Below are 27845 nucleotides of genomic sequence, written 5' to 3' on the forward strand. Positions count from 1 at the left end.
TGCCCTGTGTGGCGTTTCCATGTTATCCCCGTCATTGCATGCATGGGCTTCCTCGAATGCTAGGTCAATTTAATGTTAATATGTATGAATGTGAGTGTAAATGTTTGTTATGTGTTCCCTTCAAATGTCTGGCAACCAGTCCAGGGTAACCCTCACTTTTGCCCAAAGCCTTACCCATAGCTTTTAAAATATTAAACATCCCCATTGTAAATGATGCTATAATTAAAAACTTATAATTACTTTTATTTATTTATTTGCATTTTTGCTGTCCTCTACACATGGAAAGAGTTGACAAATTGCAATACAGCATGTCATTTTAATTCAATGTGCATTATTATTACTTTTTATTCTATCATTCATCAATTTCTTTGACGCCTGTCCTCCTTAGGATTGCAGTGTGCACATTTGCGAACGGACCCCAAAAATAATAATGATAAAATGTGTATAAAAAAATGTTTTTGTCCTGTGTATGAAAGATGAGCACTACTCCCAGGTAACTTTTGCCACACCTTTATCAACAGTCCCATGTCATGAGTGACGTCATGCATCACAGGCCTGCCCTCTACTGTTGGAAAAAGTTAACTAATTGCAATGCGGCGTAGCATTTTAACTCAGTGTGCATTCATTCATCGTCTTTTTGTACATAATCCCCCCCATCGTGTCATTTTTTATTATGGCAATAGCAGGATTGTCGTACGGGAGGAGGGGGGCGCCGGTTGTGCTGTGCCCTCCTTGAACTTGTTCTTCCAGCGGCGCGCGCTAGCCCCCACAGCCCGTGCAGCCATGGCGAGGAAACCCCGTTGACAAGGCACTGCTTTTTCATGACGGTGAGTTCCCCCTTTGAGTGTATTATCATTTTGGGATAAAAATTGCAAGGGAAAAAACACACACGGCCTCCTTCCCTCTTCCTCCTTCGGGGAGGGTTAGGGAGACAACTTTGAAAATGGAGCCGAGGCAGCACAGTGTGGGGAGACAGGAGTGAGGCGAAATAACACGAGTGGTGGGAGAGAGGGAGAAGAAGGAGGAGGAGAAGGAGGGGGCGAGCGAATTAAAAGTTGGCCAAATGGAGATATTGGGTTTCAAGTGGAGTGGAGAAGGGAGTAAAGAAAAAAGGGTTTGCCTCCGCGACTCTTTATGTTATGCTAAACGGGATAAATATTTATAGATTTCGTTTTTCTGCCTAATTGCGCTTTCAAAGGGGGAGGGCGTGGACGATACGTCGGCAGGCTAGCTAACCGGAAAAGTCGGCCGTTTGGCCGTTTAAATGTCTCCGGAGCGAACGAAGCCGACTAGGACAAGGACCGGGTTCGAGAGAGTACACCCGCCCGGCACAGCTTTGGCTTCGGGGGGAATGTGACGTTTTGAGCCGCTCGGGACGAGTGAAAAAGGCTTGCCCAAAATGCGTCAAGGCAACCACGTCGACTGCCCCCCGGACTGCGATTATGTCGATTCGGGGCTATTTTGGGAAATAAAAGCGTAGTACAGGCTGCTCTTTTAGCTGACTTTTCTCAGCTCCTTTTTCGAGACATTTTTTCGCCCGATGTGTCCGGGACAACATGGCGTACAAGCTAGGGCGGATTTGAAGGGCAATCCAAGCGTTGTCCGGCACATTAGTGGTACCGAAGCTGGATTGTAGTTGTCTTTGGTCCTTAACAACGATATTATCACGTGTACAATTTGGTTTAAATGCTCAATTTTTTTAAGGCCGTTCCACACTTTCCTCCTTTAGCTACGACGCCATTTCACACTATTGTTTTTCTGCCACGCCGCCATTACAAACTCGTTCTAAGGATTCGCGTTAGCCTTTTGTGGTAAACTTATCTTTAAAAAAAATGAGTGCCTTTTTTAAGTATTGTGGAGTTCATATGAGCGAAATGTTTTCGTTTTTTTTACATTCGTAGTGATGTGACAATGGCAGTACAACAATATTCCTACCTAAATTAAAAGCCTCTCCCCCCAGTCATGATTTAATAGTGCTAGTCAGTTATATTTTAACTTCTCACGATGATTTCTGCTCCTAACATAGTTCCAAGAACATTATTTTGAGCTCTAATGTTGATCTGCGTGATTCGAAGATGGCGTCAGAGCGAGGCGCGGCGCATAAAAGACAGCCTGCCTTTATCAGCAGCCATTTTGTCAGTCGAGCTTGTCTAGTGTATAAAATGTCACTTCAAACACACAGTCATCATATGGAAAATAAGCATTTCATTCTAGGGCTAGGGAAAAAAAAATGACGTTGCTCCTCACCTGAACGCATGCACAAAAAAAAATCCAAGCATGAATGTTTATACTCAAGTAATGGCATCAATTTATACGCCTGTTGACCCTTTTTATTCTTTGATACACAACACACTTGATGGCTAAAATAAAGCCAACAATCAGTTATGTCTGGCCCTCCTCGAGGTTATTTCGAGCTTGGTGTGGTTACTTCCACACAAGTTATTTTGACCATGTGAGGTGGCTGATGATGGGTGTGTCACAGTATCCATGTTGTCTGAAGAAAGGCCACACTGCTCTCCCATGGTGATACATAGTTACTTTTTTTTTTTTTTTTTAATAACATGCTGGTCTATGTCAGCTTTTATCTTAACACCACTGTCATTTCATCATCCCTCTCTGCAGCCCATCCCGTCACTGGAAACGTAGGGCGTTACATGACTGGATCCATGTGGCCGGGCACTAATCAGTGAGTGAGGCAAAGTAATAAATACACACATTGGATGCAGTATTAGTTACCCCAGCACCTCCATTATGTTGAAATTGACTTGTATATATGTCCAAATAGTAACAGGAGTTGTCTAAAACTGGTTAAAAATAAATAAATAGACGTTCTGATTTCACTAACAAACATAATAGTACCTTCATTGTGTTAATAAAACTGAACATTGTTTAAAAGGCAATAAAAAAGGCAATATTGATACAGTGTTCGTACCATTTACACAACTCATCTTGATTATTTTTGGTCTTTAGGTGTCATGGATGATGAGGATGATCGCCATCTTCTGGATATTTTAGGGTAAAATAAAAAACATTCAACATTCACATTTGATACGAGCACTATTGGGACCAACCGGGCATAAATGCAACATTTTTGCTCAATTACTTTTAATAAGCATCGACAATGACGAAGTTCCTGTGTTTTCAGAGATGTGGATGCATTGAATGACTATCTGCACGGCAACAACAGCAAGTCCGTGAGTGGCTCTTAAAAAAAAATAATTAAAGAAAATTTAGTGTCGCACACGTTTGGCATGTTTACGTAGAACTTTCAACTCTTGAGGTGGGCGTTAGTGTGTGTTCTCCCTCATGCAGATTGAAGAGGACGATGTAGCCAATGCTGCGTACGGCTCAGATGCGTCTTTCTTTGCTGGTGACACTGTGAGTACACCAGTCATTGTTTCAGTGTTCCGTTCAAAGGAAATTGTGGTTTGCGTTACGTGTGAAGGGATGAAGCCATGTCATACAATTAGTTTAATGCCGTCGTCCCTTGACAGTTATTTTTGATCGCGGGTACTTTGCAAAATAAAAATAAATTTCTAGAAATTAACTAGTCCAAAAAGTACACAGCATATGGGAAGTATTCGCTTTTGGTTGCTTTAACAGCCTTATTCCAAATTGGAACACACACACACTTCTACACTCTCATTCTTCCGGAATTCTCTAAATGCCTCATTTTAGGCAAATGCCGGACTCAAAGATGGCTCCTCCGCAATGGAGTTTGGTGGCGATCCGGCTGGAGACAGCCAACTCTCCAGCAGCCTCTCCTTCATCGAGGACCAGCTGGGGGCCGGCAGCCCCCCCGGTGGCGACGTGGACCTCGGTGAAGACCAACCCTTCGACATCCTCCAGAAATCCCTGCTGGAAGCTGACATCACGGAGCAGACCCTGGCGCAGGAGGCCTTGCTGGACACGCAGCCCGCGCCCACCCTCGTGCAAGCCCCCGTGCCCTTCCCGTCCCAGCTGGTCTCTGGGGGCTACGGCGGGGGTGTGGTTAGCACGGCGGCGACGGCGGCGGCATTACCAGCCGGACCGTTCCTTCAGGGCGTGTCCCCGCTGCCTAACGGTTCCACACAGCACATCCAGGTGCTGGGCTCGTTTGGCGCGGGAAGCGGAGTCATGACCCTGAGTGGTCTGGAAAGAACTCCTCAGATTGTGCTGAGGCCGGCGGGCCCCGTCGCCGCTGCGGGGGCTGCGGCTCCGGGCGGGCAGGTCTACGCTCCTACCCAGGGGCACCTCGGCCAAGTGGGCTTCAAGAACATTCCCCTCCAGAACGTCATCATTCAAAGAGGTCCGGGAGGGACCCAGACTCTCGTCAGGCCGATCCAGCCTAAACCGCATCAAGCTGGTGCTCAGACTGTCTTCAGCTTACAACCCGCGGTCTCCCCGTTGGCGAATGTGGCGAACAGCGCCACACCGCAGTACACCGCCAACGGCTCCATGGTGATGGATCCGCAGCAGGCACAAACTAACATACAAGCGGGACAGTTCTTGCTGCCCACTTCTTTGGCCGTCCACAACGGACCGCCCGCGGACCCCCCTGCTCAGATCACCGCCCACGGTGCGGTGCAGATTGTCAGCGGGCAGAAATTTACGCCGCAAGCTGGTGGGCAGCTCATTTTGAACCAGGGCGCGGCAAGTGGCGGCGCAACGCAAACGTGGAAGAGCGGCGCGCCCACGACGTGCACTCCGGGCCGGCTGGCGCTGGTCAGTCAGGGGCAGCTCTCGGGTAGCCCCGTGCAGCGCCTCCTAGTGACGCAAACAGCCAACTGCACATCGTTGTCCCCGTTAACCAACGCAGCGGCACAAGAACACGGCGGGCAGGTGAGGGTAACGCTGGAATGTTGCTTCTTTGGCTGCGTTTACAATCTGGCGATTGCACTAAAATAATAATAATAATAACAATCTTGCCTGGTCTAACGAATCAACTTCCTGATTTTTCCCAGAATGCCTCAGTAGCTGCAGTCAAGCAAGTGCAGCTCAGCGCACAGAAGAGGCCCGCCCCCGCGCCGATGACCAAAGGAGGAATGTGAGTAGCGACACTTATGTCACACAATTACAGAAATGCCGTCGTTTCTTGACAACTCGCACAATCGAGATAAAACAATTCACAAAGAAGTTCACGGCACACATCGTAAAATCAGGACAATTACCAGCTTGCTACGCTAACTGCTGCCTTGCACAATAGTACTAAGCAGTACAATTGGAAATTCTAATTGTCCTTTTTAAGGATTCTACAGCAGCTAAGGGAACATCACGAACGGGTGGACGCGCCCGACCAGCGACACTTTACATCGTTCAGTGACGCGCTGCAACGGCTTCTGCCCTACCACGTGTTCCACGGCACGCCACCCAACCAGGAGGAGTTCTCGCAGGGTACACTGAGGGTCAATTTGGTGTTTGAATCCGCCATTTTCGGTTAATCAGAGCTCTCATCTTTGCATTGACAGTGGACGAGGAGTTTGAGTCAGTTGCGACACACGTGTTGACCAGGACGCAGGTCATGATCAATAAATACAGACGGCTACTTCTGGCTGAATCCGAGGTAGACACTTGACATTTGTATCTTTCATCTATTATGTTGCCTCATTCAGTACAGCTGCTGCTAATGGCAGTTAGCATCTTGTTAATTTACAAATATATATATATTTTTTTAATGTTTTATTTTACAATTTTTATCCAAATCACAATATAGTTTATGTAGTTAGTTGGTGCTATACATTTTTACATTAATATAAAACTATAAAAAGTCACATTTGGCCGCCGTCATAAACCTCTTAACAAGTCGTCCCACATTCGTTGCGGGCAGCATTGTAGTCCTTCGTCAGAGATGGTGATGATCGACAGGACCTTCAACCAAGAGGAGCGCGGCTGCCTGACCCAAGACAAGCGCATGCTACTGGTGGATCCAGGTACCGGTCGTCTACTTGCGACCTGTTTTGAGTCCATTTACGGTCTCACTGTCTGCTCTGTTCTCTCAGACGCTTTCTTGGAGGACTTCTGCTGCGGCCTGAAATCGAAACGTTTGCCAGTTCCTGTCCCTTCTCCGCCGCCGCCGCCTACGCCGCCTGACACGAACTCCGAGGAGGCGGCATACAGGACAGACTCCCAGCTTGGTTTGGGCGACCCAGGAGGAGGCGGCGGCGGCGGCGATAGACTTGAAGATTCACCTGCAGAGAAGAAGAGCGTCTTGGAACTGAAGCGAGCCCAGCAGCAATTGGGGCAGGAAGGTAACCGCTCATCTTTTGCAACAGCTGCAGGGGGTCACATGCACCACCAGGGGGCCTCGCCCCCACACCTGGACACGGACTCTGCTCTGGAGGCGGCTGTCAACAGCATTCTGGAATGTTAACAAACCACATGGAGGTTTATTGTAGTAAGTTTGTTTTTTTGCTCTTTATGTAGCACTACTTTTGTTTTATTTTGGCAGATAACAGGGTGTCCTCGGTTTACCCAATTAAAAACCGGACGCTAATGTGCGAAGTATTTTGTTAGACACGATTCGGAACCTGAACATTTCAAACTTGTTAAGCACTTTGAGGCCATAAACGTAAAGCAATCCAATGATAAACCTTACGTACGGCGCTGAGTGTGCCTTATTGTGCCGTATTATGCCTCCACGCAAACTAATTCATTTTGCGCCGTACATAAGCTCGAAATGTCGTCACAGTAAGTCGATGTATGAAAAACACTTCGAGGCCATCAATATAAAACAATCCAATGAAAAAACAGGAAGTAGGTGGTAACGGAGTTCGTTGTGTGCCATTCAGAACCTTGAGATGTCGTCATTACAGAATGTTTGTATGCACACTTTTGGGTCATAGTTACCGGTTAAAACAATTCGACAACAAACGGTAGTGACTGAGTGAGCCTTCTTGTGCCATAAATCTAAAAAAAAAAATCAAAAACAAACTATGACCACATATTCTTACACCGTTAACCGAGGACCCCCTGTTCTGTCAAGACAGGCACTTCTTGGAATCACCCCACAATGCTGTGGAAAATGTGCAATTTAAAGGATCCATAATTCTTTCCAATGGCCAGTTTGTTCACTTTGGCAACTCGGTGCCTCCTCCTCAGCTTTTATTACGAAGGTTTTACGTGAAGAATTCTTACATTTCCTTGATGAATTGCACTAAAAGCCGTTTTCATCGGACTGCACACAAGCATCATATAAGGCGCCTTTGCCCGCTCACTTTTATTTGGCATTTTCCCTTTTCTTTTGTACCTTAAAGGTACGCGACCCCCTACACGTCAAACACGTCAACTTGCCTATCATTTCAATGTGTTTGCGCTAAGGGGAGGTTAATCCTCAGATTGAGGAAATTTACTTAGTTCATATTTTTTTATCAGTGTTTCTATTTACTTTGGTTTTAAGATGGATTGTACGCGTTGTCTTGTTTGCTTTTATTGTTTCTTTTCTCAGCAGCACAACCCAAAAAAAAATGTTTTTGATGTCACAGGGGGACTCTAGCTTTTTGTTGTTACATATTGAAAATCAAGTCAGAATGATTCAGACTGAAGAAATTCAATCCAATCCATTTCTGCCAAAGTTGAACCTGCTTAGTGAGCTTCAACAGCTGACAGAAGGCCTTTTTTTTTAAACCATTATTAACGTACTAAAGGTTAGTGCGTTTGCCTCATAGTATCCTGGAGTTTGTGTGTTCTCCGCCGCATACTCCAGCTCCATCCCACGTTCCAAAAACATTCAAATTTAGGTTCATTGAAGACTCAAAATTGCCTAAAAAAAAAAAAGTGTCTCACCTCTCGCCCCAAAGTCAGACTCCAGCTCATCCGCAACCCTTATGAGGACAGTTGCTATAGAAAATGGATGGACAGATAGATTCCGTCATCTTCTAGCTGCTGCTGCGCACTTGACAAGAAAGTATTTTTTATTTTGTTTTTAAAAGCTCAGCTTCGCTATTGCATAGGGGTCCATGCGTTCTATCCGTATTGTCAGGCTTGATCTGTATAGTTTGTCGTTTTGTATAAAAAAAAACTAAAAATATTTATAATTTTTGTATGGAAGAAGATAAAAAAAAAAAAAAGAATGTAAGAAAAATGAAAATGGCAATTATTTTGTATTATGTTGGTGTCAGTTGTTCATTGTTGTGTTGCCCACAACAGCAACAATAAATTCATTTTGAATACAAAATGCAGCTAGTCCTCCATTGATATTGTGGTCAAGTGTATAACGATTTGCAGTCAGTCGGGGGGGCGGAAGGAACTTTTGGTGGGGTTCTGGAAAAATTAGGACCGTAGCTACAACATCTGAGCTAGAAGATTTGATCCATCTAAAAAATGTGCCCGTTCCCTTTTAATCCGTTTACGAAGCCAGCGCACGTGATGCATGACTATCAGCCCCACGTTTGAGCACACGACTCAACAGTGACACACAGTGGAGTCCTGCGGTACTTCGTCAACGGTGGGACTCGAATAAAATTTCGACTGGTGGCGAGTATCGTCAAATAACTCGCCATTTTTTTCCTCAGTGGATTATTTGTAGTCGCTTTTTATTGCTATTATGCATATTGATTTTTATATACCGCTGGTCTTAATGGTACTTCCTCCAACGATAATGCTCTAAAAGACAAAGAAACAAAAAAAATTAAACACTTTAAATCTTGACACTATAAAAAGAAAAACAAGTGTTCTTGTGTCCTTACTAAGATGAGGGTAAGACCAGGCGTAGCTGAGCACACAGTATCCGGCCAGCAGCATGCCAAGGCCCCCCACACCGCCTTTCCTCACGTCGAAATATTTGCTGTAGTACCACTGCCAGCCTGTAGGAGGCGTATAGTGCGGATTTGTACAGACCATTGTTGAGGGGTACCTAATGTTGTGGCTGTTGAGGGTATAATTATATTTTCTTCACCTCTCTGCATCATTTCCACCGCATCTCCCGGGCGACGCGGCGCCCTGCAGACCAGCCACTCAGGAAGCTCCCTCAGCGTCACCTGACCCAGGCTCCGCCCTGCATGGCACAATAAGACGCCGTTAACGAGGATGGGGAATGCTTTTGACTCAAATGTTAACAGTTTGTACATTTATAGGGATAAAATAATAACATGACTTAAATAAATAAATGCAAAATTTGATTTAAAAACAAATACTAACCCGAGAAGTTGTCTTTCCTCCTTTCTATTGTCGCTAATGTGTTTTGGGGTCTGCACTGAAGGTTGGAAAGGCGTTCTGGCAACACTGAAGTGAGTTCTGTCTGTTGAAAAACAACTTTAGATGTTTGGAGGTCGGGTAGAAGTGGAGTCTTACGGGAAGATTGGTTGGATCCATAGAGAGACTGTTTTGGTTGTAAAATGATACTCGTACTAGCTGGACTTGAATCTAGGGTGGATTTAGTATTTTGAGTGGTTTCTATGTGGATGGCAGGTCTGCTGGTCTTGGTCCGGCCTAATGTGCTGCCAATGTGCTGGAGCGTGATCCTGGGAATTTCCTTTCCCACGGCCATTATTTCTTCTGCTGGGGATTTGATATCTTCATTGATTTGATTTGGTTTCTTTTTAGAGGCACTTTTGGGTTTCGGGGACTCTGCGGACAAGTAGTGTTTGGATTTAGACTTTGTGCTTGTGGCTCTTGGAGGGACAGTTTTTAGTCTCTGTGAAGCTGAATCCGATCCTGGAGAAATGTGGCTGGACTTCACTGTCTCTACTGAGGCATGAGTGGTCTTTTTCTTTGGCTTCGGCGGTGGGGATGTTTTCCCACTTTTCCCAGACACCTCTGCTGACGACGCCTTCTCGCCGTGCTGCGGCGTCTTCTTCTTCCCCTTCATTTTAGACGAGTTTGCTTCTAGCCGTCCGGGTGGCGGGGACGCAACGGGCTCATTGTGGCTTAAAGGGGGTTTGGCCGCCTTGCAGTGGGGCAGGTGGCTCTTTAACCTCTTGTAGGACTTCCCACAGAATGGACACACCTCTGTAGCTGGGAAGAGAAGAAACAACGAATGGAATGGAATCTTTAGACACCACATGTTGATAGTTGCACATGCTGAAATTAGTAGCAATTGCCCTCAGGTACTTTTCAAAATTACAATACTTTCCTGCTACTGTGCACCCACAAAGTAAGCAGCATTTGTAAATGCGTATACAGTAATGCATTTAGTAACATGAATACGCACTTTAGCCTTAAGTTATTGGTAAGATTCCTTGGGTTGTATAACATTATCCTTTACTTTACTATTATTATCATCCATTATTAGTCAAAACAACTCATTTTTATTAGTAGTAGAATGCACGTGACGGTCATTTTCGAAACTTACCGGAGCTCATTTCGCACGTGTCAACGACGACCAAAAAAGAGAAGACAATAATTCATAACTTATATTACAATATGCTCTAAACGTGTCGTGGTAGTTTTTACGTTACAAATTGCATTAATTATTATTAAGATTTAAACGCCTACTAGCTTTCACGGTCATGTTGTGACAGGCGAGTGGAAGTAGGACCCCGAGTTGCTTTTAGGCGGACACTCAGAAGCCTGAACAGAAATGGATAAACTTGGTCTATTACTAGTGGGGTTGGTCGTTTAAAGCGCCTCATCTATGAGACTGTAAATAATTGAATTAAATGATATCCCTTTAATTTAATTTAGGGCGTCTTGCAATGTTGACCTATTTACTACTCAGACGCATTTCCGGTTTGGCATAAAAATCCCCTTACAACGAAACAGAAACTCAACTTTTTTTTCTGACTGTAAATGGGTATGACGAATAACGTGCAATCAACTTCTTCTTCTTTTTTTTTTAGAAAAGTGTGTTTATTGATAACGTCAGAGTGGTATGAGAGTTGACACAGGAAGTTAATTTTCCAATAAAAGATGTCAGAAAACAAATGACCCAAAAAACTTAATTGAAAAACGCAGTGATTTAGAACAAAAACGTTTCTACAACCATTTACAAACAAGGAGATAAACCTAGGTATTATTTACAATACGAACAGATTTGGCTATGTACAACCAAAAACTTATTTTTGAGGGGGGGGGGGGGGGGGCAACTGGGAAGCTCAAAGAAAAATGTGTGGTGTTTGGCAAAAATAAAATAGAAATGGGGAGTCTTGACTGCTTTTTAAAATCAACCCTGAGAATTGTCGGTTAGTAGGCAAAACACTAGCTAGTACTAGAAAGTTGTCTGTCGTGCATTGTGTCACAGGAATTATCAAATTTCACTTAATTGGTATATTTTTTAATTTACTAAAAATAATGCATTATTGTTCATCTGTCTATGCCAGTTTTTATTATGAAATTGACATGCGATTAATAAAGTATTCTGTGCATCTCCCACATTTGTTTCACTACTGATTTTTTTTTTGTGTGTCATAGCCCTTTCTAATAGAAAAGTTGTGCTTTGCTGCCATCTTGTGCCATCAGTAGGCAACTAACTCCCAGTTGCGAGTGGCTGGCATTATTGTTTGGTGATGTACTGTGTGATTTTTGAAAAATGCAGTATGTGCCATGGCTCAATAAAGATTGGGACGCACTAATTGTCAATTGCAGTGTTACCCAAACTTTATTGAGCCAATGCACAATTTACGTCGGAAAAATCTCATAGCACAACAAACAAATGACAAAACAGTGGAAACATGGGGTTAATTATGAATCTTCTGCCATCTAGTGGAATAGCATTTAATTCTTCTACCCGTCACCATTGCACTGGCATAGATAGATGAACAAATACATTATTTATATTACATAATTGATGCAATTGGATCATTTCCCGCAGCACACCTAATAATAATTGCTGGCACAAATGCAGAATTTTAAACAGTAATTTGGTCTCTTGTTAAGGCATCACAGGTTCAGTCGGTTTCTCCGGCAGACGTTCAACTCGTGAGCTAGGAGGAGGGCGGGACTGAGAAGATTTGGGAGAAACGGTATAACGGGGAGTGTCTGCTGTTTATCTATTCACAAAGCAGCACGGGGACAGGTGGAGGGACAGTGCAACAACCAATTCGAGTTATTTTGCTTAAATTCAGTGCTCGGACAAAAAAAAAAAAAAAAAAGACGGCACGGATGAAACCTTCGAGCATCCTCTTGATCCCCCCCGTGCGAAACGTTCTAACGTAGCCGAACGACGTCTCGACGGCGTCACAAAACTACCGAACCGCGGCTGACTAACTAACATAAAAGCAGCCGGCGCGTTCTAACGGACGCTTCTTTCTAAAGTCCCCCTTTTGAAGGTCGCGCACGGGGGTCATTGGAGCATGAGCTGCTTGAGGTTGTCGTGGAGAATCGTGTCCTTGACGTCCCGGAACACCAGCCGGATGTTCTCCGTGTTGATGGCGGTGGTGAAGTGGTGGTAGAGCGGCTTCTGGGTGGCGTCGCGCCGCTTGGCCCGGAAGCACTCCACCATGAAGGCCTGCACGTCGGGCAGGCTGTGCTCGGGCCCGCTGTAGTTGGGGAAGTAGTCCTTGAGAGGCACGCTCTTCACCTTCTCCTCCAGCAGGTCCATTTTGTTGAGGAAGAGGATGATGGACACGTTGGCGAACACGCGGTTGTTGACGATGGTCTCGAAGATGTTGAGCGACTCGCACAGCCGGTTGGTCTGACGGTCCTCCATCAGAACCTGCGAGGGGCGTTCAAGTTAAGTCATTAACAAAACACTAAATTTATAGTGCTAAAAAATGTTCCGTAATCATTTGGTATCTGCCCGAATCAGGTCTGGAAAAGAAGAAAAGAAGCCCCTCCTCACCTGGTCGTACTCGGAGGAAGATACGAGGAAGAGGATGGAGGTGACCGAATCGAAGCACTCGAACCAGCGCCGCCGCTCGGACCGCTGGCCGCCGACGTCCACCATCTTGAAGGGGACGTTCTTCAGCTCAAAGTCGTACTCGTGGATCCCCTTGGTGGGCTTTCGCGCCAGCAGGATGTCCTGCTGACTCGGCAGGTAATTCTGGAACACGCGGAGACACAATTCATTATTTGACTTTTAAGGGAAAACGGGTTGATTCTTTTCATTGGGCAGCAACAATGTTATTTTGTCCTATTTATTTCGACTGAATTTTTTTTCTTTTTCATTTTAATCCCTCAATCTGAAATGTAATTTTTATCCTTTTGAAAATAATTAATTAAAAAATAAAATAAGATAAATAAATGCTAACACACAATTTTGACATTTCAATTTTTTTAAATTATTTAATAATAAAATGAATTACACAAAACATATTTCAAATTTAAAAATGGAAGGCTAAAAAACATACTACGCAACAGTTTGTGTTTTTACTTTATTTTTTGCTGTAATAGAATTAAGTGTAATTATCTAAAAAAATGAAGTAAATGGGAATTTGTTATGTAAAAAAAACACATACATCTTAAGTTAGGCTTGAAATATTTCTGTGAGTGCACAATACATTTTTTTAAATGCTAAAAAAAAACATACTAAGCTACCTTTTTGTGTTTTTATTTTTTGCCGTAATAGAATAAAGTGTAATTGCGCTCCTTAAAAAAAAATAAAAAATCGGACAAATTGATGCACTCCAAATCTATTCTGTTACGGACTAAAAAAAACAATGTTAATAAACTCATTCTTGGTTGTAGGTTGCTCAGCGGCCAAAACAATTTAGCACAATCTGAATTGTTTTCCCGACTAATTTAGAATACAGATAGCTTCATGAAATCACCATTGTTTTCTTTTAATATAGAAATGGAAATTAGTGTGACTGTATCCAATGCTGTGGGAGTCTTGGTGGTGAAGCGGTTATTTAATCGGATCTCCCAGCGGCGACGTCGTTGTCTAGACACGTGAGATATGAGACCACAACTTCCAACATGAAAAAAAAATATAAAAATAATAGGGGGTGGGGGGGGATGGATGGGCGGGGCTTAACTCTGGGTAGGAATCGCCCAAAAAACAAACAAAAAAAACTTACCGGCTCGCCAAGCTTATCCAGATTATCCAAGAAATACTTGACGGACTCGCCCTGCAAAAAACACACACGCACGAGCGCGTCGCAGTTAAGTCGCATGTGAATGATGCGGTTGGACGTGTCACACAGACGCGCGCACATCAAAAACGTCGTCTCGTAAGCTTCTGCTGAAGGGGCAATTAATGCAAGCCCCAACACGAAAGCCGCACGGACTCACATACATTCCTTCATCAGCGCGTGTGTGTGTGTGTGTGTGTTGAGATTTCCCTTATCGTTTTTCCTGGTGTCTCTCTGGGGCTTTTAGTTATGCTGCCACTTCTCACTACAACAACCTTTGCATGCATTTTGCGTTCATTTCACTATTTGACAGCAAAAAATGCAAACAACCCTAGTGACGTATTTACCAAACATTTCAAAAACCAAACTGACGTGAAGAACCTGTATCCAGACTCTTTTTTTTTTTTTTTTTTTACTTGTTGCACAGTGGCCCCTAACCTGAAATTTTAGGGGCACAAATAGAAAATCTAGCGGAACGCACTGTAAATTGACATGAGAAGTATATTCCCATTTCCACTTATTTTCACTAAATGGGCTGAAAATGTGGAAAAAAAATATTCAAGAACATGTCGTTTTTTTCCTAAGTCGGCAAATTACTATCAAATTTCAAGGGTAAAATGCCACCGTTTTTTTCCGGTGACGAGTTGAACAGTTGCGCTATGATGCGGTGGGAGCGGAAAAAGACGCTCAAAGAGGGAGGACGGGCGCGGGGTGACGTTTCAAAACGGTCGACGAATCAGTCAGACGGGGCGAGAGAGGAAAAAAAAAAAAAAAAGGAGAAGCGAGACGAGAACTGCGAGATTTTTCCGTGTGATGTGAAAATGAAACTGGAACATTATCGTATAATTGTCCAAAAAAAAAATCTATATATAACATCAACTGAAACTATTAAATTAATTGTTTTTATTTATTGATTTACTTTTTAATGGTGTGATGACCTCATTAATATGCAGCAAAAGCTGTCTAGATTCAAAGGTGCCTTCCAATGTGATCGTTAACCGTTGGCCTGTTTAAGCAGCCGACCAAAAGGGCCTGATTTAACCACGCCCCTTTTCTGCCTGTCCTTTAGATACATTCCATATGTTCAACTAAATTCTAAACTTAATTCCTTTTTCGATGACAACGGTGGCCTGTTTGGGTAGCGAACTAAAAGTAGAACTTCAAATGACGGAAAACGCTTGCGATATTTGAACTTCCAGGTCAGGCCCTACACTGCGTGCGCAAGTAACACAAAGCGGGCAAGCCGAGGCCCCCTGTTTGCAAGCATAAAGCAGTTTAACGACAGATCAACATTCCAGCTCCGATCACACTTGTGTCTGTGCGTTCCCGGCGTTAACAAAACACCATTGAGAAGCTGCGGCAGCGGCCTTGTGCAACTCTCAAAAAAAACCTCATAAAAAATAAAAAAAAAGTGGATTTTCATGTGAAAGCGACATGAGGAAGTGTCAGACGTCGTGAGTGATTCTAAATCTGTGGTTATGGGAATCCGTGAACATCTGGGCGAAATGTCAGCATCTTACGACAAGGGGGAAGGTGTAAACAGGAAGTTAACCGTGTCACATGACTGGCCACTCAACAGTCAGCTGGGAGGAAAAGGAACGGTTCGGTTATAGGCGGCGATGTCTTTCCACCTACCAGCTGGAACTCGCGCCGCCGGTCGTAGGCGTGCTGGATGCCGGTGTCGGCCCACAGGGCTTTGATGGCCGGCAGGTACTGCAGGAAGACGGGCGTCTCCAGCTGCCCGCGGACCATCTTGGCTGAGCGCGTGTCGAACGCCATCAGCTTGTCGCCGCGCTGCTGGTTGCCCGGGTCCCCCCATGGGATGTGCAGTTTCTCGCGGGCGTCCACCAACACGCGTATGCCTGGAAAGGGGGCGAGGATTCATTGGCGGGTTCATTAAATGCATTAAAAAAAAAAATTAGATTAGAAAAAAATACATGGAATAAATACCCCTTATTATTATTATTTTTTTTTTTTAAAAATTTAAGAATCCAGACTGAAGAGAAGTAAATTACGATGTGATAATGTGTCTGGATGTGCGTTTTTTATTTATTTTATGCATTGCCGAGGTAAAATCAGAACTCAAAATATGATCACGACATCCCTAGTAAAACTTCCCAACCAGTGAGCAATTGCACGTTCACCTGCTGTGGAGAATGAAACTTAACACGGTGGTTATTTTCGCCGTGAATGGCTCTGATTGGTCAATCGGAATTCTTGGCCTATCATGAACGGCTATTTTACCGTGATTACAGTAGGTTGGCCGTGAAAAAGGTTATGTCAGCGTGATGTGTTACGGTTCAACTGGCTCCCGATACTTGTGGCAAAATAACACTAGACGGCGAGATGTCGGTCACGGCAAAATAACCAGTGCGTAAACTTTTTGGCTTTTCCCCATCAGGTGTCGCCACTACAAATGAGCTCAGATATCTATGCCAGCAACGTTTAGTGACATGCAGAACAATTTAATATTGTTCCACTAAACAGCAGAAGGTACAATTAACCTAACCTAATTTACATTTTTTTTTGTTTGGTGGCCTACGTGCGATTGTTATCATGCAAAATACGTGTCTCGGCTCAACAAAGGTTGGGAAACACAAGATTATGTCAATGTACTACTGCCAAGGTCACACGCCTAAATAACCATGTAGCAAAGTTTGACCCTAAACTCAATATTAACTTTAGAAACACACTACATTGACTATGCAATGATTTATTAAACCTGTGTGTATTTTTATTGTACTGTATTGCACGTTGACCTTAGTCTTACTTTCCATGAAAAGTGACAATACAGGAACACGTTCCATCCCATTTGACGTGCTTGTTTAACAATAATTCCCCACTAAAGCTACTTCAGTCACTTCTTAAGAAGTAAGGTTAAAACTAAGCGGCGATGCAAAACGATAATGTATGCTTAAAAAACAGGTTTAAACAGGCAGAAGGGGGCTCTCGTGTAGGGTGTGTCGAGGACTGTTTATGTGCCGAACTGGCAAACTTTTCCCGGCCATTATTAAGCAACAAAAAGCTGGCCTAGCCACACTATCACACGTTCAAAAAGCGCCATTTTATGCATTTTTTTTTTAAAACTCGAATTTTACCTTTGATTACGTTGCTATAAATGGTTGCTCGGAAGTCCTCGCGGGCTCGCTGGTCGAAGTCCTGGCCGTGGATGATCCGCATTTGTTTGAGGAACGTCGACTTGCCGCTCTCGCCCGCGCCGAGCAGCAGAATCTTCACCAGGCGTTTCACGTAGGTTTTCTCCCGGGAGAGCCGCCGGTCGATCTCCTTGGAGCGTCGGACCTGCTCCACCTCGCCGCTGTTGAGCAGACACACGGGAAGGCAAACTTTAAGCACGGAGCGCGACGGCAGGAAATCCGCCATGTTCGCGAGAGCCTCATCGATGCTAATTTGGCTGCGCTGTGCGGCGGCGTCAGGAGGCACGGGACCAAGCCCCTTCCCTCCACTCAGGAAGTAGACTTGTTTGGTCGGCCGTCTGCGGTGTGCGCGGATACGGTGCGATTAGCTCGTTAAAAAAGATGACATATCTTATCTTCTGGCTGGTCAGACGTCCAGGAAAAACGTATTTATATCGACTAGTTTACACATGTGACGCTAGGTAGGAAGAGGACGCCGTGCTAACTTGAACGGAGGTCTTGGGTGTGTGGATTGAACGACACATTTCAATTAATAAGTAACAAAAAAATAGCTTTTTATTTTTATGTAAACACTGGAACGGCCATAAAACAAAACTTTAAACTCTTGATAATGAACACCGCCCTCTAGGGGGGAGTGGTGGTTATTGTGTAACTTTTGTGGTAGAAAAAACGCCGCCTTCTCATTGGTGGACTCATGTCAGTTTTGAGGTATGGTGCGTTCCATGACAGCGGAACTGACCATGGTTATTAAAAAAATAATAATAATGCTAACGTTTATCATCGAACAAACTGAATAGGGCCTTAACATAATTTAAAACGCAGCGCCCGAGCGTATATTGTTAAAAATGTAGCAAACAATCAATGCAATTCTGTCGATTTGTCAATGATTACAATATTACTCCCCTTTCCGAGCTTGTGGAGAGTACGGGAAGGCACCACCGTTATTGATCATCTCAAGTCCCCTGCAGCCAGCATCCCTACGCGACACAGAGCTCGCGGTTGCATTCATTTGAGTGTGTGTCTGTGCGCGCGCGTGTGTGTGTGTGTGTGTGTGGTAAGTGGACATTATCATCATCGGGCATCATGACAATTAGAAACACTCTGCGGGATCACGGCCAGAGGAATCGGCCACGGATGGCGTGTCTTAAAAAGGTAAGACTCATACAAAACACACAACCTGCCCTCAGGTTCCATGATCCATAGGTATGGAAAACATAATATCATATTATTTTGTATAGACTGTTTACTCGGACTATCTGCAATGATGCTGTTTGCATGGCTTCAAATAATGAACCAATAAATCAGTAAACATGATTAGAAATGTATATGTTATCAGAATGTCATCTCCTACTTACTAAACTGTTCACCTCATAGTAATAAGGTCATGCAGTTTAATAAGCATTAAGACCGGATCATTGTCAGCGAAGCGGCCCCCATACAGAAAGAAGTTAATCCAGCTACTGGAGCTTGACTCATCTCGCCCACATCACGCGTGAGGAGGAAGGCGTGGGCACCTTTCTTTACACTTCTGTATCGCTTTAGCTCTAAGTTGGCGGATGTCATTTCAAGGCAGTTGTATTTACTACCATGCAAATGTGCTAATAAAACACTTCTATTACTGCTATTCAAAGCATGAAGCGGCATCAAAACATACTCAAGAATCTCACGCCGAGTTAAATTATGTTAACTGATTCAAACGTGCATGTCATCTTAAAGTAGTGCTCGATTCTTTCTGAGGACTTATTACGATGTGAAGATGCCACGAAAAACGGGATTCAAAGCATGAAGCAACAATCAAGCTTGACATGTAAATTGTATTCATATTTACCTGTAACGTTTTTAATTGCCGTTTTAAACTTCTGTGACTAAAAGAACCGCGAAGACATTTCAGTCCCAAGCCGCCCTCGCAATCTGTTGTCAAAGCAACCTCGTCTAGCCCCCTCACCAACCAGCATCCCCCCCCCGCATGGGTTGTCACGGTAACCTCTTCCTCCCCCCGCAGGCGGAAAAGGTACTGCTGGAGATGCAGGATCCCAAATCGGGAGTAAAGTCTCAGCCGCAGCGACTGGTCATCACCACCATACCGCACGCTATTACTGGTGAGCGCGCGCACACACACACTGATATAATACACACTTGATGCTGAGTGATTGCGTAATCAGCGGCTGATAGCCAAGACGCGTGGCCTCAAACTCGAGCGCTGCAGATTTTGTCGCCATGACAACCCCGCGGACTCGTCAAAGTGAGGGGAAAAAGTAGGAGGAGGGACTTTATTCGTCTTTATATGTCAGTCAAATAATATCACGCATTTGTGGTCTCTAGGCGAAGATATGCTTGCGTGGCTGGCGGACAGATTCCAAATAGACACAAGAGGTGAGTTTTAAGCCTGAACTCTTTCCAAAGTCAACACAACAAGACAAATAAGTGTGGCTGTGGTCAGAGGCCAGGAGTTTGGGTTCCATGCTGGTGGCGCTGGGCTTCGTGTACCCGCTGCAGGACCACAAACGCTTACTGCTCAAGCCTGACGCGTCCCTCTATCGCTTCCAGGTAACGCAACAAAATTGTTTTGAAAAATATATTTTTTATTTACTACAAACAATGACTTATAGAGAGTGGCAGAACAATTGAAGGCTCTTCCTAATTTGAGTTAACAGGACTTAAAGTAATATGAGTTTTAGTGTAGAATTATGCCATTTAAGGTAATAATATGTTGACACTAAGCACAATCATAAATGGATTTTAAAAATAACATTAAAAAATTATTAAAATTATTAACAAGACTGTGTCAAGGTTGTAACCATTGTTGATATATATTCAAATACCCCCCCCCCAAAAAAAAAAGAGGAAATGTACTTTCTTTCCTGCATAGGATCTGCATGATGCAACTTCCTGTGGTCCATGTGAAAACTCAAGAACGTGACTAATGCGTGAATTTAAATCCTTTTTTTTTTCTCAAAAGAAAATAAAGTGCAATTGGTAAAAGGAGTATCACAAATTGTATATGATTGAAATTGTTTATTATTATCATAAGTAACAAATAAAAAAAATAAAAAATTCAAGTTAGTTCAATCTTTTAAAGTGTATTTAATAAATATGAAATCTGATAAAAAAAAAAATCATGAAAAATATTTTTGCAGTTAATTATTTCATGCTTTTATACATTTAATTCCCAGGGGACTTGCATAGACTCAAACGTCTGACAACAATTTTGGTTGTTTGTTTTCCATGATTTATTAATTTTTTTATATCAAATATAAGACACATAACAGCAACACGCTTTTCATTTCAGACTCCATACTTCTGGCCTGCCCAGCAGTGGCCTGTGGAGGACACAGATTACGGTGAGTACGTGACACGATTCTGCATATTAACAAACCGCACACCGCATGCTCAAATACGCGTCCCCTGTGCCGCAGCAATCTACTTGGCCAAGAGGAACATACGCAAGAAGGGAATCCTGGAGATGCACGAGCAGGTCAGGGAACGACATCGCGACTGCAGCTGCTGCTGCTGCTGCGGGGAGGTGTTGACGATCGCGTTGTTATCTCCCGCCGCCCTCAGGAGCAGTACAATCATCTTCACAAGTGGATGAATCACAAGTGGGACTTCATCGTGATGCAGGCGAAAGAACAGTACAGGTAGGATGGGAACATCATCAGGGTTTGTTTTTGTCACAGCCGTATTCGGTCCCCTAAAATGGACGGACGCCGGGGATACAAAAAAATGAGTAATAAAACAATGCAAAATGTCAGACAAGCTCAATGTTTTAGCACAAAGTATTTTTATACTATTGAGGTTTTTTTTTTTTTTTTTTTACAACATTAGGATGTGAATGTCAAAATAAAATTAAGAGTGTTGTGTGTGTGTGACCTTAGGGCCGCCAAGGAGAGGAAGAAACCAGACCGCGTGGTGTTTGACTGTCAGGAGAGGGCCTACTGGGTGGTCCACAGACCACCGGTGAGATTAAACACGCACACACATACACATTGGTTACGTGGACATCATCCACTTGACGACTGGAAATACATTGCGCCTCCTTTCTTCCCGGGGTATCTCATTATCTCTACCCGCGATGCCACGTTGCCATCACATCTCCCATCAGACCCCAAAAGGTCACGGCTGATTAATATTTCACATCGCATAAGGAAATTACATCGCTTGCCTCCACACTGGACTCACGTCGATTTACTGTCAAGTTGACGTATTAAGTCTTTATTATTCATCGCCAAATTATTATTTTTTCTTTAAATACGCAGTCTTATTTTATGAACTTATAGGACAAGCACTTCATGATAATGACCCAAAGGGGATTTAAAAAAAAAAATCAAATTATTTACATTTCAACTTAAGTTGCTGAAAATATGATAAATTATTTGTATGTAATATTTTTAAATATTTTTTTCTGTATTAAAGTTATTTTTTCAAATGAATGGATGCGTGTTTATTAATTCAAAAGATTAATTTTCTATGAATTCTTTTTTTAATTAGTAGCCGCATTTTTATTGATTGATTAAATCCATATTTTGGATAACTTTATATGAACAACTATTTTTTGAGTAATTGTGTTTATTGTGTAATGTACATTGATTAATTTGAGCAAAAATATTAATTCAATTAATTATTTAAATACATTATATTAATTAATTTGATTAAAAATCTTCTAATTCACGTATTGTACTTAGAATTAATTTTTTCTGCAAATGAATACCTAATTAGTTATTATATTATTATTAATTAATTTTGGTTTTTATTAGTTACTATATTTAACTCATTCACTGCCATTGACGACTATGGCCGTCAAAGAGCCATTTGAACTGGATTGATTTGCGTTATTAATAATTGTGTTGGTTTAAATGGTTAAAAAAAACGTACTAATTGCCAATTTTAATGCAACCTCTTCAATGAAAGCTGAACGTCCACATCTGGATTCTTCCTATTTTTTTCCGGGTGATTATATGAAGTCAAAATCATAAAAAGTGTCTGCATACTTTTTGACGACTTATTTTGTCGTGTGTGTGTGTGTGCAGCCTGGCACCGTGAGCGCCATGGACTACGGACTCGATCGGCGAATTGATCCAAACGCAGAGGAGGTAACAGGTGAGCGGACAGGATTTCCATCAATCAGCTATTATTCATATTAATAATTCTTTAATGTGCTTTTTTTCTTACGAAGCACGTTTTCCCCTTTCCCTTGTCTTCTGTCTCCTGCAGGCCTTTCTTGCTGCTCCTTTTCTTCTAAAGTGGTCATCTTTCATACGTTTCTTAGTTTGTAATCTCTATCGTCACATGAGGGTTTTTTTTTTTCTTCTCGCAGGTGAAAACGCCCGACTACTATGAGAGAATTGTAAGAATCTCACATCTGCTTTTGTCTCAACGGGTGAATTATTTTGTTTTATATCTTGTATATGTTTTTTTTTTTTTTCTTTTTGTAGATGATCTTCACCCAGCAGTCCATCATGAGACCCAGAGTCAAGTCGTCTGTGTCCATCGGCGCGTACGTGAATTATTTCTAATTGTTCTGTTTGGTTTCTATTGTACCAGATTTTTTTCTTATTTTTTTTGTCCAGGTTGGTGAAATATTGCGCCACCTACAACAGCCACGACCCGTTCCTCTCCAAATGTCTACCCAGCAACCCCTGGCACACCGACGACATCACATACTGGGCCTTGAACATGCCCAAGTAAGGACACAAATCACATGACATCACACACGATTACTCTGACACGCTTTTCTTCCTCGCGGCAGCGTGGAAACGCCGACCAAAATGCGCGTGGAACGCTGGACGTTCAGCTTTGGCGAGCTGCTCTCGGACCCCCGGGGGCGCAACGACTTCAGGCGATTTCTGAAGAAAGAGTTTAGCGGTATGACGAAACATGGCGGCGACGATTACGGGAGACATTTTGAAACACAAAATGGTGGTGGCTGTTTTGCAGGTGAAAACTTGGCATTCTGGGAAGGATGCGAGGATTTGAAGTGGGGCACGGCGGCGACCATGCGAGAGAAGGCCGAGCAGATCTATAAGTAAATTCTATGGATTATTTCTAGTCAGGGTTGGGGGGTACATGTAATGGGATTACGTAATCTCCAATTCACTACTGGAAAATATGTAATTACTCTACAGGAAATGTTGATGATGATCTTTTTATTGCAGGACCTTCCTGGCCCGCGGCGCCCCGAGGTGGATCAACATCGACGGCAAGACGATGGAGGTCACCGTGAACGGCCTGAAGCATCCGCACAGATACGTGCTGGACGCCGCCCAGACCCACATCTACATGCTCATGAAGAAAGTCAGTAAGCGCCAACCCAATTTTGCCACCATTCTCCTTTCAAAGAATTCACCCGCCGAGTGTGGAATTTCAGGACTCGTACGGCCGCTACATGAAATCTCAGGTGTTCAAGGACACGTTGAAGAAGGCCATCTGCCCCGAGGAGCACAAGTTCACGTAGGTGGTCGGCGCCTCCTTTAGTGTTTGGTTGTTGTTGTTTTTTTTTTTTTCACCATTCCCTTGCGCTTCTCCCAGGGACGCCCAGTTGGAGCAGAACGCCAAGAACCGGCGGCCCAGCGTCAGTCCCATCATCCTCCGGCAGCAGGAGCTGGAGGAGCGCGCCAAGATGGCCGCCAACGCGCCCGTCGACATCACGCAGGTCATGAGCAAACTCAGCAAGCAGAAATGATCATGCTGTGTCTGCTTGTCCAGCTTCAGGTCATATTCATCATTTTAAGTAGTTTTACAAAAAAAATTCTCCCCTAATATTTTATTGATAGTTTTCAGTTTTCTTAATACAAAAATTCAAATAACAAACATCAATTAATAGTAAAAAATAAAAAAAAATAAAAACTTATTTATGACTTTTATTAGTGTACTGTATTGACTATAATTATGATTGTAATCATTATTATTATTGTTAGATTGCGTACAAATAAATATAAATCACCTTTAATTTCACACACATTTAAATTGGTAAAACTTTTATTACTATTATTATGATCACAGCGTTGTACTGTAATATTTGTTGGATTTATTTATCTGTTTTTCCCTCAAATTGAGTAATTATAATGTGTTTATTAAAAAAAAACTCATTTTCATTAAATAATTGGTTAATTGATGAATTGTAAATAATAAATTGTAAAAAAAATTCTATACACATTCAACAGTTTTGTTTTAATTAAAACCTAATGAATGAGTTGGTTATATAATAACAATTAAACATTGCATGTAAATATTTACCATTATTATTGTTATTATTATATAACCAAGCACATTTTCAAATTACAAATGAATTATTATTATAAATTTAAATAATTATTTTACATATACAATGCATTTGACATTTAACTCATCTAAAAAAAAAAAAAAAATGAAGTTTAGCCTTTCTAACTGAATGTGATTTTTAAAGGAAAAGAAGATTTAAAATAAACCCAAAAATGATCATGCATATTTATTATTTTATTGAATTAAAAAATAAAATACTCAATTTAATAGATGTTATCTTAGCTCCAAAATGTGTTGCTTTATCTATTGTCAAGTAGAACAATAACAACATTGTGTTAAGAAAATCGGCATATAAAGCAGCACCAACAACAATGTCCATGTGTTACATTTCTGTACGTTGGCTCTTGTTTATTGTTTGCCCCCCCCATCCACGATTCCACACACAACTTGTACTGTCTGCCGCATGCATGTCATGGCGACTAATAAAACATCCACCAGCGCCTCATCTGTCTGTTCCGTCATTCCCCCGCCACCGACGTCCACCCGGCTAACGATGACCATCCTCATTAAGTTGCATAATGTCAACTGAAGAGTCTAATGATGAAAAACGTAAGCAAAATCATATACAGTATTTTATTTATTTATTCATCCATTTATTTTACTTACTGTAACATGTTGCGTTCATGTACCTGTTAATGTTAAGTGTTATCTGTGTACTATTCTACTGCTGCCAGACAAATTTTGAATTATGAAATCTGCTTTAAAAAAATATAATAAAAATGCTCAGCTCTAACTCCTTACATTTTAAATAAATCTTTATGTGCTTGATCCCACAGCTATGTCGCTTCACCACCCCGGTGCCCCACCTGGCCGTATACTCCGGCCTCATCGACTCCCCCACCGCCTCGTCCTCCCTCGCCGTCCTGGCCCCGTGCCCGTCCCCTGTCAGCGTAGCCCCGGACAGCACCTCCAACTCCGATCGGCGGGCGGAACCCTGGGTAGAAGCGGAGCGGGATGGCGGCGAGGCGGTGCGAGCCCCCGGCCCGACGTGCAAGTCGCGGGTGGCGCTCTCGCTGCGGCGGCTGCTGAGGCGGGGCTGCGGCGTGGGCGGCGGTCCCTCCGCCGTCTTCGCCAGCCTGTCGCCCAAGTGCCACGCGGCCGCCGGGGCCAGCGGACGCATTCGGCCAATTAGTCCGGACGCCTCCAGCCAGGCCCCGTCCAGGAGGATTGGCAAGTGAGTGGAAAGCATTTACAAGGATTATTATCAAATTATTTGTTGTCATATGCTGGACTTTCACTTTTGATGCTATGAGAATGTGGCATTAATCCGTACCAGCCTTAAAAAAAAAAAATGTAATGTATTTTTTAATGAGGAATATGACATAATTAAATTGAATGCTAACCATAAAACCATTTTTGCCCCCCCAAAATTCTGCTGTGCATACCTTAACCACTTGGGGGCAGTATAATGCAGACATCCACATATGCAGTTTTCAGGGGAGAGGCTGCTAGCAAAAATCAGTTCATAATTGACACCTATATAAATGTTTAAATAAATAAATAAATTGGGAAAAGAACACTAACTGTTTGTAGAATTTTCTACAAAAAAAAAATCACCCCAAAAAATTAATTAATGGGGAGAAAAAAAAAGGAAAGAAAATACCAAAACACAGATCCTCTATGGCGTTGTTCATAGTTTGTTAGCATTAAGCTAAACAGCATAACTACAGTATGTGGTTATTTCAAATATGCAATGTGTCATTCTCTTAGTGTGTTTGTTCATTTTGACAGTAAACTTCAACTGGGAGTGGCAATGAACTAAAAGCTCAAGTATTGTGTTTATTCTTTTATGCAAAGAGGAGGTTATTACTGATGAGAGGAGCGATCAATTAATCCTCCTCCGTGCGGCAGCTTTTTCCAGATCAAGGTGGATATCCCCCCGGAGTGTCGGATCTACCCCATCGAGTCCGAGGATGAAGACGAGGAGAGCCGAGCCGCCTCCCAGGGAGCTTTGGGAGCCAAGGAGATCATCTGCCCCTGGGAGAGCCTCACCCCTCACAACGGGACTGGCTAAAAAAAAAAAAAGAAAGAGAGAGAGAGAAAAAAAAAGGTACCGGAAGTTTTTTTTTTCTTTCAGCCTTCTTTGTAACATTCCAGCTGAAACGGGACCCTCTAATATCTGCTGTTAGAACGTCTGAAAAGCTTTTCAAAGTGAATTGTAGCGTTCGCATTCAAACCTCATTCCGAGTAGCCCCAATGCAGCCTTATTGTCATTCGCCTTATTTAGTTCTGCCTTACACCGACTAATAATGTCAATTAAAAAGCAAATCTACTGTCTTGAACGGGAAAACTCCAATATATATATATATATAGTATATGAAACAAAAAAATGTTTTTAGTGTTCCCCTGCTATATTACAGATTTTTAAGCAATCTTTTTTTATGGGCTTTTATAGTATACTTATTCACTGTAATGCCCTCGTACGTGGGAAAGGAGAGCCGATGTGCTTCTCATCTGTTTATATAGCACCAGAAGAACAGTAAAGCACAACCCACACAGAAGCTGCTGTCGTCCACAGACACACGCAGACCTGCTGACGTCACGCCAACAGACTCCGCCTCTTAAAGGAACATGCACCTCTCGAACGCAGACACCAAAATGCAGTCGTGTTTGTACATTTCCATAATGTTTAAAAAGTGTGTCTTAGCGAGTGTTTTATTCGGTTTAAATGTGGTTAAAGTATGTGGGAAGGGTCAAATGACATTTATATATATTTTTTTAATTTAATCCATATTGAGGGTTCTGCAATGTACATTGAGATGGGTTCTTGTGGTAAAGTCATTTATGAATTTTTATTTCAATGGTGTGGTGTTGGACGGGTACATTCCACTACTTGTGTCAAGTGCCTCAATGATGAGTACGTGAATAAATAACATGTCTTCAAATGAGGCTTATTTTTTCACGAGTATTTTTTTTACGTCTGATGTGAATTAGCGGTATATTGAAGTGGAATTAAATAAATAATAAACACAAAATATATATAACGATAATGTTTTTCCACCCTTGCTGCTTGCGACCCGGCTGATCGTGCCCCCGCCTCTGGCAACAAAATCACTGATGCTGGAGTTCTTGCTTGCCACACCCGAACAGCATCAGGATGTTGTTGTCAGAAGTTCGCAAACGGGCCGTGGAAGTCAAAAGATTCTGCAACCAAAGCAAAGCATTCACAGTGAGAAGCTTGTCCCCAAGTATTTCTGTTTCTACATGATACGGCTTGTTCTCGTTGCGTTTCACATTCTATTTTCACATGATGGATGGCGCCGTCTCAGTTGCTCCGAATCTGATATAGCTCCGCAGCGTCTTGCGTCCAAATGTCACACCGGCGAGTGAGACTGCTTTGGTTTCAGTTTGACTGACTGCATGGAAGACTAATTATTACCCGCCGCGCTATAGATTCTATACTGTGCCGCGAAAAAGAATTTGCTCCTGTCCTGATTTTTTTTTTTTTTGGGTTATTTATCCAATCCACTTTTTTTTCTATAGCGCA

At 42.8% G+C, this 27845-nt stretch overlaps 4 protein-coding genes across 9 annotated transcripts; 2 read left to right on the forward strand and 2 right to left on the reverse strand.

The window, feature by feature from the left end:
• Positions 1–317: 317 nt before the first annotated feature.
• bicral (BICRA like chromatin remodeling complex associated protein) lies at positions 318–9624 on the forward strand. 3 transcript variants are annotated; one of them, XM_077550335.1, is made up of 11 exons: positions 324–827; positions 2623–2686; positions 2971–3016; positions 3146–3194; positions 3313–3378; positions 3679–4821; positions 4944–5026; positions 5228–5373; positions 5448–5542; positions 5807–5909; positions 5979–9624. In XM_077550335.1, the coding sequence occupies exons 3-11, from the start codon at positions 2976–2978 to the stop codon at positions 6347–6349; spliced, it is 2097 nt and encodes a 698-aa protein (XP_077406461.1). In that variant the 5' UTR covers positions 324–827; positions 2623–2686; positions 2971–2975; the 3' UTR covers positions 6350–9624. The 3 variants fall into 3 exon arrangements, with proteins under 3 accessions (XP_077406459.1, XP_077406461.1, XP_077406460.1); XM_077550333.1 differs by having other exon boundaries at positions 318–827; positions 5807–9624; XM_077550334.1 differs by lacking the exon at positions 324–827 and adding an exon at positions 895–2523 and having other exon boundaries at positions 5807–9624.
• LOC144038142 (uncharacterized) lies at positions 6189–10435 on the reverse strand. Of its 2 annotated transcripts, XM_077550342.1 has the most exons (6): positions 10268–10435; positions 9115–9930; positions 8873–8971; positions 8664–8780; positions 8544–8580; positions 6190–6337 (listed from the first exon to the last, which is right to left on the reverse strand). In XM_077550342.1, exons 1-5 carry the CDS (start codon positions 10275–10277, stop codon positions 8552–8554), a joined length of 1071 nt encoding a protein of 356 aa, XP_077406468.1. In that variant the 5' UTR covers positions 10278–10435; the 3' UTR covers positions 6190–6337; positions 8544–8551. The 2 variants fall into 2 exon arrangements, with proteins under 2 accessions (XP_077406469.1, XP_077406468.1); XM_077550343.1 differs by lacking the exons at positions 8544–8580; positions 8664–8780 and having other exon boundaries at positions 6189–6337.
• A 1058-nt stretch (positions 10436–11493) lies between these two features.
• Positions 11494–17306, reverse strand: LOC144038141 (guanine nucleotide-binding protein subunit alpha-13-like). The gene is made up of 5 exons (XM_077550341.1): positions 17024–17306; positions 15561–15787; positions 13872–13922; positions 12695–12895; positions 11494–12568 (listed from the first exon to the last, which is right to left on the reverse strand). Exons 1-5 carry the CDS (start codon positions 17304–17306, stop codon positions 12197–12199), a joined length of 1134 nt encoding a protein of 377 aa, XP_077406467.1. The 3' UTR covers positions 11494–12196.
• Positions 17307–18018: 712 nt separating this feature from the next.
• Positions 18019–27247, forward strand: LOC144038140 (regulator of G-protein signaling 9-like). Of its 3 annotated transcripts, XM_077550336.1 has the most exons (19): positions 18019–18232; positions 19083–19179; positions 19403–19453; positions 19521–19627; positions 20370–20421; positions 20497–20555; positions 20642–20718; positions 20956–21037; positions 22108–22170; positions 22395–22424; positions 22513–22574; positions 22648–22761; positions 22827–22942; positions 23015–23102; positions 23233–23371; positions 23445–23527; positions 23606–23729; positions 25135–25532; positions 26210–27247. In XM_077550336.1, the coding sequence occupies exons 1-19, from the start codon at positions 18164–18166 to the stop codon at positions 26370–26372; spliced, it is 1974 nt and encodes a 657-aa protein (XP_077406462.1). In that variant the 5' UTR covers positions 18019–18163; the 3' UTR covers positions 26373–27247. The 3 variants fall into 3 exon arrangements, with proteins under 3 accessions (XP_077406462.1, XP_077406463.1, XP_077406466.1); XM_077550337.1 differs by lacking the exons at positions 25135–25532; positions 26210–27247 and having other exon boundaries at positions 23606–24801; XM_077550340.1 differs by lacking the exons at positions 18019–18232; positions 19083–19179; positions 19403–19453; ... (2 more) ...; positions 20497–20555; positions 20642–20718 and having other exon boundaries at positions 20988–21037; positions 22108–22177.
• The last annotated feature ends 598 nt before the right edge of the window (positions 27248–27845 follow it).

The sequence above is a fragment of the Vanacampus margaritifer genome, chromosome 18 (genome assembly GCF_051991255.1).
Source record: "Vanacampus margaritifer isolate UIUO_Vmar chromosome 18, RoL_Vmar_1.0, whole genome shotgun sequence".
NCBI classification, from domain to species: domain Eukaryota; kingdom Metazoa; phylum Chordata; class Actinopteri; order Syngnathiformes; family Syngnathidae; genus Vanacampus; species Vanacampus margaritifer.